This window comes from Chiloscyllium punctatum, chromosome 11 (genome assembly GCF_047496795.1).
Source record: "Chiloscyllium punctatum isolate Juve2018m chromosome 11, sChiPun1.3, whole genome shotgun sequence".
In the NCBI taxonomy this organism is placed as follows: domain Eukaryota; kingdom Metazoa; phylum Chordata; class Chondrichthyes; order Orectolobiformes; family Hemiscylliidae; genus Chiloscyllium; species Chiloscyllium punctatum.
Genome location: NC_092749.1, coordinates 44,196,570 through 44,211,790, shown reverse-complemented (window position 1 = coordinate 44,211,790; position 15,221 = coordinate 44,196,570). Strand labels below are relative to the sequence as shown.

Below are 15,221 nucleotides of genomic sequence, written 5' to 3'. Positions count from 1 at the left end.
TTATGAGTTCAGTTACTACTTATGATATCTTACAAGTAACACATGAAAATTTCCTTTCAAAATGTTATCTGCTTTCTCTTTTGAAAGTGAGTTAGTTTTTTCAGCCTTACAAAATGATTAGATTTGACAATAAATCCATTGTTATGCAATTGCAGAGATTCTTTGTGTATATTAATATGGTGTTTGCTGGAAACTAACATGCCTGTAAAATAAAATCTTAAAATTGCAGATGGTGTGGTGTTGTGGAAGTGCAGAGTTTTCTGAAAGGAGAGAGAACTGCGATTAGGTAGGCTTCTACCTTGTGGTTTTGTGATCAGATATAATGAAATTGGCAAATGAATGATATTCTTATTTAAGTTTCTTTTACCTTCTGCTCACCCCTGTTCCAGCTATCCTCGGGAGCCAAACAAATTAATTGAACTTCCTGATGATTACAGTTGCCTCATAAACCGAGCATCTTGTTTTACGTGAGTACGCAATCATCTTTGTATTTGGATCTAACAATGATCTGTTGAAAACTGAATCATGAACTGCTGAAATTGATTTTATTACACTGAGAGTCATTGAGTTTTATTATAGTGAAGTTTTGTGAACAAGGTTGAAGAAGCATAGTTGTCTCCGCATTTCGCTTTTAAAACCACCAAAAAAAGGATATTTGCTTGTGGCTGCATGCACCTTGTAAAACTATTTTGAGACTTAATTTGCTCATCTCTGCCTAAGATACAAATGTGTAAAGCATGCCTGGAACAGCACCAAATATATCTAAATGAGATGTGTCAACCCAATGAAACTACAGTGCAGGACACCATAAACGCTCACAGCAGAAGCAACATGTTATCGACAGAGCTGAGTAATTCCTTAACCAACAAATGAGATCTAAGATTTGCAATCTTGCCACATCTAGTCATGGGCAACCAACCACTGGAGGAGGCATTGTGAATTTTCCCAGTCTCAATAATGACAGTGCTTAGCGTGTGATTTTAAAACAAAAAGCAAGCTCAAATATATTCACCCCTTTTCAGCCAGAAGTGTCAAATGGGTTGGTTATTTGAGGTTGCACCTGAGGTCCCCACCATTAGTTTAGAAGGGGAGAGAGCAGACCAGAGTTTGTATTGAACCATGAAATACAATTGAACAGTTACAGAAAATAGACTGATGCCTGCTTCGTAATGGATGATGCAATACAACATAATAGATGTAGATTCAATGTTTGTTGTGATGAAGATATAATATAGTTAATCATTTTTGTATTTAGAGATTAATCATTTTGAGTATTTGGAGATTCTGGGATTGTTTTTAAAAGCCCAATGGAAATATAGCCTTGAACACACTTTTAAACAAAGTAATTGTTGAAAACCACACTAATTATTTTGTTGGTCATGATTGTTTGAACTCACATGAGGGAAAGCAGATAACTGTTTTAATTATTTCATTGCTGTCCTGATTGAATACTACCGGCAGTTTTGAAACTTCTATTTGGATTTTCAGTTGGGAAAAGCCTGCTCCAGAACAAGCTGCTCAGCTTTTGTCTACTGTTTAAGAGACACCTTTACTGAGAGATCAAGCAAAAGCTGGTTGAGATTCTAGAAGAGTGACTGTAAGAATTTAACAATTTTGTATTTTCTGAACAAGTGGGATCTACCAAAACGATAGAGAAATGGTGCAACATTAGTCACTTGACCAAATGTACAAGAATGATAGACTTAGAAAAATTCTACACTTTACTTTTCTTACTTAAGAATACCACTATTAGGCCCAAAAGTGCTTTTTAAGTGAATCACTCCAGAGAGAAACCTTTTTCTTTTCCCATTACTTGAAATGTATGCCTTGGATTATTTATTGTTCACATGTATTTTTAACATTTGTCATCTATATTGATACTTATATTCATAATTTCATTTCACAAATAGTGTTAACTAATTCTGCATTTTCATTGAATGGGTTTTGTTTTATAATAAATTGGTAATTTTGTATTTATTGAAAACACCTGGTTAATGGATCTTTTCAGTCAAAGTCTAATGTAGAGAAGACATGAGATGGTCCATATCGGGCAGGACCCGGTGAAGTAGTTTATATTTTACGTTATGATCTGTGGAGCAAGAGTGCACCCCTCCCATCTTGGTTGTATCATAGAAGTGACAGCTTACACGGAACAATAACAGGAAAGACCAGGTGTACTGCATCTTATGATATGAAAATGGATTTGGTAGTTACTGAGACTTTTGAGATAAGTAAGTTGACATTTTCACTGGCCAGAATATCCTTGTGATTGAAACTTACATGAAGAAATTACATAATGTACTCCACAACCACCTGATGAAGGAGAAGCGCTCTGAAAGCTAGTGCTTCCAAATAAACCTGTTGGACCTGTGTAATGTTTAACTTTGTCCCCCCCCCAGTCCAAAACGGCTCCTCCGCTTCGCAATATCTGAAAGCAGATTGGGCAGGCACATATAAATTGCAAGGGTAAAGCAAAATGATTTTGACTGTAAAGATTGAGTTGGAAGTTTGAAGTAATTCTCCTAGAAGAATTTAAAAAATACTCTTTATATCAGAATTTGGAATTTATTGTCGTATGTATTTTTATAAGGAAAATTCAGTGAAAAGTGTTCTAAGTCACCCTACCATAGCACACACATTAAAGACAGAAGTCATGCTAAAATCATAAGTTACAAAAGTAAATATAAGGCAAAGTTCATCCAAGTCCATTTAAACGCTCCTGGTCATGAAGAAGGCTGATGAAGAGACGATAGACACAGCTGGAATGAGTATAGCACCCATGATGAGAACAACACGACAAGACAAAAACCAAAACGCTGGGATAACACTCCATTGGGCTGAAAGCCTCCGAAGAAAAGCAGTCGCCAAGAAAGCCCCTTGAACAGTGGGCCAGGGCAAGATTGCCACCTGTGGATAAAATGACATGCCAAGATATCGGAACACCTAGCCAGAAGCGCACTCAGAAGATTAAGATTGAGCCGGAATGCCATTGAGATCTCAAAGCAGGGCCAACCGTTCCACAGGTGGAGACCAACACATCAGGAAAGACAGCCATTTCAAACTGCCTGAAGCAACCGCTGCTTAGAAGAAGCTCACAGCTGAAGCTTTTATATGAACATTTGATGAAGTTGAAGTTATCTACACTAATTGAAAAACATTGAAAACAACAAAAACAAAGTAGTGGAGGCTAATGGAGTAGATAAGCAATATGCTGGTACTCTGCCGCCACCTTGATTAATAGTTGTAAAAATAATGCACATTATCAGCAGTGTCACCTACAAGGTACACTGCAGAAATTCACCAAGGCTGCTTAGTGCTTTGCAAACCCATGACCACTACCATTTTTATAGGACGAAGACAGCAGAAACATCGGAACTCCAAAACCTGCAGGTCTCTTTCTAAACCAGTCACCATCCTCACTTGGAAGTATGTGGGATCAAAATTCTGGAGCTCCCTATTAACACTGCACCTACACCCAGTGATCTGCAGCAGTTCATGAAGGCCTTCCTTCTTGGTGGAACAAAAGATGGTCAATAATTGCTGATACACTTAGTGATGTCTGTATCCTCTGAATTGAAAAAAAATGAACACACCAAAACCTCTCTCGACAAGCTGATCCAGAGTTTGGTAAAATCACCCAACTGGCTCAAATTGAAGTTGAAACTAAGTGAATTCCAGCATGGTACTGTGTGAAATATAGGATTCTGATGAGGAAATGTAAACTAACTCTCAGACTTCACACAGAGGGTGGTACATGTATGGAATGAGCTGCCAGAGGAAGTGGTGGAGGCTAGTACAATTGCAACATTTAAAAGGCATTTGGATGGGTAAATGAATAGGAAGAATTTAGAGGAATATGGACCAAGTGCTGGCAAATGGGACTAGATTAGGTTGGGATATCTGGTCAGCATGGTCAGATATCTGGTCAGTTGGACTGAAGGGTCTGTTTCCATGCTGTACATCTCTGTGTCTGTATGACTTCTAGATTCCCTACAGTATGGAAACGGGCCTTTTGGCCCAACAAGTCCACACCGACCCTCCGATGAATAACCCACCCAGGCTCATTTCCCTACATTTACCCCTGACTAATGCACCTAACACTATGGGCAATTTAACTTGGCCAATTCACCTGACCAGTACATCTTTGGATTGTGGGAGGAACCCGGAGCACCCAGAGGAAACCCATGCAGGCACTGGGAGAATGTGCAAACTCCACATAGACAGTCGCCAGAGGCCGGAGTCAAACCTGGGTCCCTGGCGGTGTGAGATAGCAGTGCTAACAACTGACCCACCGTGCCACCCTTGCAAGTGGAGAGTAGAAGTGCTTCAGCAGTTAATGTGACCACCCAGTTATTGTCAAGAGATAGTAATGATAGCCTATGAAATTCTAATGGCAGGATATTTAGAAATGTATAAGAACCAAGTATGAGTTAATTTTTTTTACTGGCCAGGATATCCTTGTGATTGAGGCAATGACTGGAATTTCTTTTGTGAACTACATAAAAGTCCCCTAATGAGTCAATTGGTTTTAATCATTTTCAAGTCTATGGAAATGAGTTGAGGTCTCTGAAATTAATCAAAGAAAATCATTGAGGACAAAGTCTAACATGAAAGATTTCTCCTGTCTATATTCTGAGAGTGGCTCACAGGCGAGTCACTAACAGCCATGAAACCTGGATAAACAAACATGCCAGATCCCAAACATTTCAATCAGAGGTTTAGATGCCAGTATTACTGCTTTTACAAGGATGAGAATAGTCAAGTACAGATATGTCAGATAGCAAAGACAGAATAAAGGGGATAGTGAAAATGAAACAGAAGGAGGTTTACAATTGTCAAATTGAATGACCTCCTGTCTGGTAGCTGGCAGTGTTAGCGAAGTCAGACATCCTGTTTTCATGTTTAGAAGCAGGAGAACAAAAGACCTAACAGGTTCACGACAGAATTTAGAGGGATCTGTCTGGACAAACCAGGGTGTGCAACTTTAGCCAGACATGTGATACTTGAAAATCATCCTGTTAAATAATGTACTTGTCTCTTGCATTCAGAGAAACTTTCATAATTGAAAGCAGAGTTTCAGTACATAGTGGGAAAAGCACCTCATTTAACCAAATCAAAGTAGTTAGAATTTTCCACTCCTGTTTTTGCGTAAGACTGATGATGCAACAACTTGGAAGGAACACTTGGAACAGTTTGAAGCTTTGTTTAGGAAATTACAGTCCATTGTTTGGGTTGTTAATCTTGCCAAGATCAGTAAAAGGACAAGCGTTAGTAGTGTTCCTTGCCATTAACCCTCATCAGGAAATGGAGGTTTTTGACCATGGAGGTTTGTATCACAAGTTTGTACTGAATTTCAGTGCCCTCACTTCTGTACTACCTGATTTGCTCATAGCAGGAAAATTTGCAGGTTGAGGATAGGTCAGGGAGAGTTGTGGGTGTTGGCTGGGTTGTAAAGATTTGGGAGGGCTTGAGCAGTCAGATCAGATACTGGATTAGTGGTGCTGGAAGAGCACAGCAGTTCAGGCAGCATCCAACGAGCAGCGAAATCAACGTTTTGGGCAAAAGCCCTTCATCAGGAATAAAGGCAGTTAGCCTGCAGCATGGAGAGATAAGCTAGAGGAGGGTGGGGGTGGGGAGAGAGTAGCATAGAGTACAATGGGTGAGTGGGGGAGGAGATGAAGGTGGTCAAAGAGAAGAGGGTGGAGTGGATAGGTGGAAAAGAAGATAGGCAGGTCGGACAAGTCAAGGAGACAGTAAGTGAGCTGGAAGTTTGAAACTAGGATGAGGTGGGGGAAGGGGAAATGAGGAAGCTGTTGAAGTCCACATTGATGCCCTGGGGTTGAAGTGTTCCAAGGCGGAAGATGAGGCGTTCTTCCTCCAGGCGTCTGGTGGTGAGGGAGCGGCGGTGAAGGAGGCCCAGGACCTCCATGTCCTCGGAAGAGTGGGAGGGGGAGTTGAAATGTTGGGCCACGGGGCGGTTTGGTTGATTGGTCCGGGTGTCTCGGAGATGTTCCCTAAAGCGCTCTGCTAGGAGGTGCCCAGTCTCCCCAATGTAGAGGAGACCACATCGGGAGCAACGGATACAATAAATGATATTGGTGGATGTGCAGGTGAAACTTTGATGGATGTGGAAGGCTCCTTTAGGGCCTTGGATAGAGGTGAGGGAGGAGGTGTGGGCACAGGTTTTACAGTTCCTGCGGTGGCAGGGGAAAGTGCCAGAATGGGAGGGTGGGTTGTAGGGGGGGTGTGGACCTGACCAGGTAGTCACGGAGGGAACGGTCTTTGCGGAAGGCGGAAAGGGGTGGGGAGGGAAATATATCCCTGGTGGTGGGGTCTTTTTGGAGGTGGCGGAAATGTCGGTGGATGATTTGGTTGATGCGAAGGTTTGTAGGGTGGAAGGTGAGCACCAGGGGCGTTCTGTCCTTGTTACGGTTGGAGGGGTGGGGTCTGAGGGCGGAGGTGCGGGATGTGGACGAGATGCGTTGGAGGGCATCTTTAACCACGTGGGAAGGGAAATTGCGGCGGTCAGATCAGAGTCAGGTCAGTGTTGGGGTTGGCGGTCAGGTCCAGGTTGGGTGTCTGGCATCTTTGAAGAGTTGGGAATGCCTCAATGCTGAGGTGAGAGTCAGGAGGATCAACTTATTCAATTCCAGGGGTAACTACTATGTATTCATTCCTTGAATCTTTCCTGGGAATCTCTTAAGCTAAATCAGAATAATTTCCCATCTTCAACTCTAAATCGGTTTTGGTATTTTTGTTTGGAGCATGTTTCCAGCTTCACGAGTAATTGTCATAGAGCTAGCTGGGTCAGGATTTCTGCAAGGTATTGACGCACAGCACCTGTCTACTTGGCTGCAACGGTGATCTTATTCTTGGAAGATTTTGGCTGTGATTCTTTGTCGGAATTTTTTTTGTCTTCACTATTCTTCAGATCTTATGGTCTTTGGCTATTTCTATCTATGGTTATTACCCCATCAGTGAAGGAAGGATTAATTGACAGCATTATCAAGCAGCATTTGCTCACCCATAATCCATTACTCAATGCTGAATTTCAATTCTGCTGTAATTGGTTAGCTTCAGAATGAGCAAATTAACTGATTTCCAGAAATAAAGTATAAGTGCCCTTGATCGTCAAGACAACATTTGATTTGAGTGTGGCATCAAGGAGCTTATTTTTTCTAATTCATTCATGGGATGTGGGAATCTATAGCTATACCAGTATTTATTGCCCATTTCTCATTACACTGGGCAAAGTATGGTGAGTTGTCACCTTGAATCAATGCAGTTCATGGGATATAAGGTCTTCCAGGTCAGGGGTGGTATGTAGCTAAGAGAGGAAATGAAAGTCATGGTGTTTTCATGCATCTCTGCCTTTGTACTTTGAAGTCATAGAGGTCATTGGTTTGGAAGTTGCTGTTGAAGGAGCCTTGCTGAGTTACTGCAGTGCATCTTTGCTTTGATGATGTAAGTGAATGTTGAAGGTTATGAATAGGGTGATAATTTTGTAGGCTGCTTTGTCCTAAATGGTGTCCAGATTCATGCATGTGTTACTCCTCAGCCTGGCAATTAGAGAGTATTCCATTATGCTCATGATTTGTGGACAAGTACTCTGGAGATAGGCGCTGAGTCACTTGCTGGAGAATTACTAGTCTCTGACCTGTTCTTGTAGCCACAGTACTTAGATAATTAGTCCAGCTCAGATTCTGGTAATTGTAATTTCCAGTGTTATACTCAGAGGACTGCACTTAAACAATGTGTGAGAATTTTATTTCAGATGGCCATGCTCCATAAAACACCCATCACCAAATACTAGCTCCCATATTCATGCAACCAATTCTAATCCAATGAATTTATTTATATATCCATCACCTGTTTCCTCATTCCATTAGATCTAAGGGATTATTTCAGACCATATTAGATGATAGTATCTGGGACGAAGAAATTGAGGGATTCAGTGTGGTAATGTCATTGAATGTCAAGGCTTCTGTCTTGTTCGAGATGGTCATTGCCTGGTATTTGTGAGGCAAAAGTGTTACTTGCCACTTATCATTGCAAGTCTGGATGTTCTCCAGATCTTCCTGCATTTAGATATGAACTGCTTTAGTACCTGCTGAGTTGTGACTAGTGCTGTACATTGTACATTCAGCATTGAGCATCCCTACCTTTGACTTGATGATAGGGGATGGTCATGAAGGAAACAGGAAGATGGTTGGACCCAGGACACTAGCCTGTACAACTGCTGCAGGAATGTCATTGGACTAAGATGGTTGACCTTCAACCCATAACATTTTATGTTAGGTATGACGACAGCCAGCGAAGATTTTGCTCTGATCACCATTGACTACAGTTTTGCTTAAATTGTGGGCGGCACGGTGACACAGTGGTTAGCACTGCTGCCTCACAGCGCCAGAGACCCGGGTTCAATTCCCGCCTCAGGCGACTGACTGTGTGGAGTTTGCATGTTCTCCCCGTGTCTGCGTGGGTTTCCTCCGGGTGCTCCGGTTTCCTCCCACAGTCCTAAGATGTGCAGGTCAGGTGAATTGGCTATGCTAAATTGCCTATAGTGTTAGGTAAGGGGTAGATGTAGGGGTATGGGTGGGTTGTGCTTTGGCGGGGCGATGTGGACTTGTTGGGCTGAAGGGCCTGTTTCCACACTGTAAGTAATCTAATCTAATCTAATTAAATGATGGTCAAATGTTGCCTCCGTGTGAAGGGCAATCAGCCTGACTTCACCTCTGAAGTTGAGCTCTTTAACTATATTTGGACAAAGTCTGTAATGAGGTCAGAAACTGGAATGCAACTGAATATTAATGAGTAGGTTGTTATTTTGTAAGTGCTGCTTGATAGCACTTCTCCAAAATTTTGCTAATGATAGAGAGTAGACTAATGTGGCAATAATTAGCCATGTTAGATTTAACCTGCATTTTATGTGCTGCATATAGCTGGAGAATTTTCTGCAATATCAGCTCGATGGCATTGTTGTAGCAGCACTAAGACATCGTGACTTGTGACATGGCGTGTTATGGATCATCCCTCTGCCATACAATTGTGGATTTGTTGTCTAAGTCCATTGTCTTTGTAGTATCCAGTAGATTCAACTATTTTTTGATATTATGTGATGGTGGGGACTTCAAGCAGGAGCCAAAATAGATCTTAGCACTTCTGGCTGTATAATGAATACCTACCGCCCCATATCCCTTGCAGTGACCCTAACACTCTTTGTCACCCAAGTCTATATGCATCCTTTTGCTGGACCATACTCCATGACTGACCCAGATTCTTTGCACAGTACTCCCCTGCCTTTCTAACCCCTCACCAGCCTACCACCCTAACCCCTTCACTTACATTATGTACATGCCCATTCACTGTAGCTGTCAGCATCTGCTTGACATTTACTCAGTGTGTAAAAGAGAGAGTGGTTTCTGAAATAACGTTCTCCACTGCTGGATTTGAGGATTCCTGTTTCACTTCCTAAATGGAGGCCTCTGCCCAGGAAAAGTTATCTAATCACTCTTGAGAATGGTGTTTATAATCCTGTTTGGAATTTCTAGGCCTAAAGTTTGTAAGTTTCTTAAGTCTGGCTTCATCTCCCTCTGAGTTGCAAGAGACAGCAAAGGAGTGGGACATTATCATCACAGGAAGTGATGCATATACAATTTCATTAACCTGTCACATAGTTTTAGACTTAACCCTCTAATAGCTGTACTGTGGAAACCTATACCAAATAAGATTGATAATATACAAGTTCAACATAAAATGAGGTTGAAATAGCAGACAGCTCCCAAACGTACGGGAAAATAACATTTCATATTCTTTCCCATCAAAGTTTCAACAAGTGAATTTCATCAGTTTATACTTGTGATTGACACCTGTGCTGAAATTTACTACTATCTTTACAATTTGTAATAGATGTCCAAAATCAGGTGGGGATGAAAGTCGGGCACCAACACTCTGCTTGGTCTGTGGGGGCATGTTGTGTTCTCAGAGCTACTGCTGTCAGACAGAACTGGAAGGAGAAGATGTTGGGGCTTGTACTGCTCATACCTACACTTGTGGTTGTGGAGTCGGAATTTTTCTGCGGTGAGTTAAAACCTTAATCTTATTGTTGTAATCTCTTAGAGACACTTCCATCTTCACCAGTTCCATAATCATGTCGAAGCATGAATCATTGTGATCATGATATGGCGGTAACTCAGAATTGAAGCACTGAAATCCAAGCATTCGACTCGAGCATCCCGAAAGGCAACATTTCACTCATCTTTGGTCAAAGAGCTAAGTTATAAGAATATCTGATGACTTGAATCTTAATTAATAGAGGAGAGAAGAATTTGTCCCCAAATTCAGTGCTTTGTAAAGATAAACTAAATTGCATATGGTTTTTACATTGTTATGGTTGTTGTGCATTTTCAGAGTTCGAGAAAGCCAGATTTTGTTCCTGGCTGGAAAGACAAAAGGGTGTTTTTATCCACCGCCCTATCTTGATGATTATGGAGAGACAGATCAGGGATTGAGGTAAAAAGTTAAAACATTCTTGATACAAATGTGAGCTGCACATTTTAGTGATAGAACATGCATAAGTTCAGATTGTTTTAAAATAAATGTTCCAAAGGTTCCCTGCATACATTTGTCATGTAGTATTTTGTTTCGATGTTATTCTGTATGATTTATTCTGTTTAGGTCACCTGTTTTCTGATCATGATGCCAAAACATGTGGCCCTATTTTGTGAATTTCTGCAATTGTACAAGTCATCAAATTTTAGCTAATTGGTGAAAGGTTTTGCCCATTATCACAGTTTATCCCTGCAATATTTAATATGATTCTCAAGGTTGGAATAATAATTTGTCAAATAGTTATTAATCTACTTTTCATCTACACTAACTTCAACGTGAATGAATTTGTTTATCCCTCAGTGAATCCCAGATACTGTTGACTATAACTGCTTATCTCTTGAGCACTATATATTTTTTTCTTGAGGGTGAAGGAGGTGAATATATAATAATAAATACTTGACAATGGTAATCTTACTTGAATTGCTTTTTTCAGACGAGGAAATCCCCTTCATCTCTGCAAAGAGCGGTACAGGAAGCTGCAGAAACTGTGGCAGCAACATAGCATCACAGAGGAGATTGGTCATGCACAAGAAGCAAATCAGACGCTAGTTGGCATCGACTGGCAGCACTTGTGATTAATTTCTAATAGAACTGTAGGCACTCGGCACATCCTGAAGCAAAAAAAAAGTCCTCTTGCCAGAAGTCAGAGGATCAGGTTTAATGAAATACACCTCAGGCCACCCATTTTAAAACACTTATTTCAGAATTACAGTGATTTTGAGAAAGGCTACATAACTATTCACCTGTCATTATGAAAATGTGGATTGCATGTGAAGTGCGTATTTTAAAGACATGTCATTCACTTTATTTGCACTTGAAAGTTTCTCCACAACGATGGAATGTTTTGGGATAATAAAACCCACATCTTCAAAGCCGCTGTTTTTTAATCATAATTATTTATCAGGTGTTGGAGTAATGCAATATAGACATCCAAAGTGTGTTTCTGTGCTCTATAGTTAGTGATGTCTCATGAACAATTTTGGGTCAAATTGGAAAAGATTGCCAGCCTTCAGTTGGAAACTTTTTTTTGCTTTCCCTCTCTGTCTTGATTCTTGTTTACTCACTTTACACCGATTTGTGAATGTGCTTTCTTAAGGTGTGCATCTGGTTTCAGTCAACTAATCAAACTTTGAATACAGTGGTCACTAGAAAGGATTTCTTTGACTAAAAAAGCAGTTTGCCACTGTTCTACTTGTGTTAAAGATCTTACTATTTGTGTGTTACAAAAAATATATTGTAAAATGTGTTTAAAGGATATATAAAGCTATTTTATAATGTGCAGTTTACTATGAATTTATTTTTTAAAGAAGTCGTATGCAAGCAGTGGCTGTAATCAGGCAGTTAACTTAGTGTTTTTTTTAAATTGCAAGAATTAACTAGAGGTTTCTTGAGATATACTTTTAATAGGAATGATAGTGAGCAAAGAGGAAATGCTTCTAGTTTTAATTTTCTTGTCTTTGCTTATCTGGAGCATTATTTTATCAGATATTCAATTCAGACTTTAGTCAGAACCTGCTTGTTAACATGTACCTTGCAAAACTCTGATTTGGTTGTTTTTGGCTGGAGTTGATCATGGATTGTTTCAAGCGTAAATTATTCAGGCAATATACAATGCTTTGTAGAAGCTAGTAAAGAAATGTCTCTGAAACAAAATGAAATAAGTATGATTAAATGCATATTTTAGGTAAGATAGTCTGCACAGCATCTTGGAGGATTTTGCTCCATAATTATCCAAATTCATTATACCTTTTTGTTTTGTTAATGATGTAGTAAAATGAGCGAATTAATTGTGTTACAACTTTGACAACTTCATAGAATGTGGTCAAATATGGATTGGTTTCAGTTCTTGTTTATGTTGTGAATTCCTAAGTGGTCCTAATGTATATTAATTTGTATGGGTAGACTCATTTGATTTAAAACTAATTTTGCATATGAACATGAGCAACATATTTTGTGACTACGTTTGCCTTCAATAGAGTCTTTTCCTGTTAACAGCTCCGGCATAAGGTTTAAATGTGCAAACACATCATTTGACACTTGCAAATGAGTTGTAGACAGTTAAAATTGGTGCTCAAAATGTGACTAAATTTATCAGAACCAATATGATCTTCATGTGCATTGTTACTTTGAATTTTCTGGGGGAGGTGAGAAATCTGACAAACATCCTCCTGCTTCAGGGTGAAGTAGTAAAGCCATTATATTGGATTGCTTGCGCTACAATATTTTTTCTGAATTTTCATGCATTTCATCAGTATTTCATCCTGAGATGGACAATTTAAACAAAGGGGAAATAACTAATTCTGTTTCTTTAAAAGGCAGCTGCTGAAGATATGATGGAAATCTTCAGCACAAAACATATGGCTAATTATTTTCAATAATGCTGTTTATAGCCATCCAAAATTAAATAATCTAAAAAAAAGTTCTGGATTTGGACTTGTAACACTAAACGTAATAATTGGATCTTGCATTGATGAATGAAGATCAAGGAAAATAACAACAAAACCTTTATGGCTTTTTAGCTAACTTTGTTGATAAATTTGTCAGAACCTGAAAATTTAATCCTGAGACAACATAGCTTTCCAAATATGTCTGTCAGGGAAGTTGTTTAATTCTTTACTGTTTGACATGTGAGTTCAATGCTGACACCTTGACTTTTGTTGCTAAATACTGGTCTAGTTCTTCACAATTCTGGTTATTTCAGAAGGTCGATATGTATAAGGAAAGCCATTCAGTTCATCCATCCAGAGCGATCCTACTGTACTGACATGACAGCTTCTGTAGTTTTTCAGATGAATTTCACACATTTGCAACCCTAACTAATAATCCATTCAGTTATGTCAGTTAAATTGATTTTTATTCCTTTGAGCATCTAACTGTTGTGGTTTAGTTTAAAATTGTGTCCTGGAGTTATCCATTCAATACTTGTAATCTTGTATTCCCTCTGTTAATTTATTCCAGTCTTTGCTTAAATCTCAATCTGCTGAATTCAAGAACCACTCTTGTGGGTTTTTTCCTTCATGTCTTGAGGCTTATGTCTTCATAGTTAGAATTGAATAGGAGGACATCTGTCATTTATTTTTAATGGCCTCTATGTTGGTGAAAATAGGTGAATCAACTCTATATCTTCCAGTGATCTTCATTGATTTTCAGTCAACTAATACTGACTGCACTTTCTTATCTTGTTCTACATTGATCTTTGAAGGTAGCTGTTTTTGTTTTTCCTTAATGTGAGATGCATATTACTTATCAGTCAAAGTTTTTATGCACATTTTACTAAATTTTATATATGCAATACTTGAAATCCAGTAGTGTATTAAAATCTTAAGAGGCACCATATAAACTTAATACATCTTTTATGTTTTTCTAAATTAGGTTCAAGCTTTTAGTGGATCATAATGCCATTTCATTCTCTAGTAATATATCTGTTCCAATCACACTTCAACTTTATTGTTCTTCAATACTACTTAAAATATATTCTCTTGTTGGAAAAGATTTTGATGCTACTTGAAACCCATTGTTCCTTTGTGACTACTTTATTAAGATCAACAAACAAAGATTAATACTATTTCCATGTAAACAGTAGGCCACCACAGAATCTGTTTAACAGACCTCATGCCACTGGCATATGAAGTAGATAAATTACACTTGTGTATTGATAAAAGTAGTAGATGCAATCTCATGCATTACTATATCTTTCAAAAATGGAAGGTCCATTTTTAGAGATTTTCTATTTTACATAGAGTCAATGCAGGAAGACTTTTTAATGCTTGAATAAACTGAAAATACGCAGGTGCTGTAATTTGGATATAACATTAGCATATGTTTGGTCTTCCAGATAATTTTGTTTCCATTCAACTAAAATAGTTTGCTGTGAAAATGACACTTCTGTTTTCCCATTGTTGGTTGACCTTGTTATAAATATAGATGAAAATCTGACAAAGCTGAGAGAAGTCTATCTTTAATTTGAAGCTAACCTATGTATTGTTGAAAAAAGAGCACACCCACTTCTTTTCTTTTCCTTATCCTATTAATACCTTAAATTAACCATATTCACTTGTATTGTGCAATCTCCTGTCATGAACCATTTAGCATGTATTTACATTCACTGTAGAAATGTTTATAAAATAGGAATACTTTCGGTATTTGAGAGAATACTTGTAATAAATGGGCTGTTAATATATGTTGAATTCATGTATAATTGGTACTATGTACTATATGTAAAAAAAAGAATCTCAAGATTCAAAATAAATGCTTTCGGTGTTGAAAGATTTTTGTTCTTCCTTCATAATGCATTTCATATTAAATGTGTACTTATCATAAAAGGTTATTGATTTTTTTTTTCAGAGAATCTTTCAGTCTATTTTAGATTATTCAAATTATGTTAATTTCCCCTGATTTATCAAGGCTGTCAGGAAAATCAGACCAGTGGATCCCATTGCTGGTCCAAGTATTAAATATCTTGTGTATTATATACATGTGTAGAAATTTGGTGATATTTAGTCCTGATATTCAACTGTTGGCTGTGGCAATTCAAATTAGGTATGTTGGGGTTGCGTTTATGGTAGGATATAGCTTTACATCTGCCGCTCCTGACTTCACTTTTGTTACCA

At 38.7% G+C, this 15,221-nt stretch overlaps 1 protein-coding gene across 3 annotated transcripts in view; it reads left to right on the top strand.

Annotated features, from left to right (window-relative positions):
- Positions 1-14,877, top strand: part of ubr2 (ubiquitin protein ligase E3 component n-recognin 2) — a 144,402-nt gene extending 129,525 nt beyond the window's left edge. For all 3 annotated transcript variants that reach the window (XM_072580703.1, XM_072580702.1, XM_072580701.1), the window contains 5 exons: positions 230-286; positions 390-467; positions 9,910-10,080; positions 10,411-10,512; positions 11,045-14,877. In XM_072580703.1, the coding sequence (XP_072436804.1) occupies positions 230-286; positions 390-467; positions 9,910-10,080; positions 10,411-10,512; positions 11,045-11,186 (550 nt within the window). In that variant the 3' untranslated portion in view covers positions 11,187-14,877. The remainder of the gene's footprint in view (positions 1-229; positions 287-389; positions 468-9,909; positions 10,081-10,410; positions 10,513-11,044) is intronic.
- Positions 14,878-15,221: the final 344 nt, after the last annotated feature.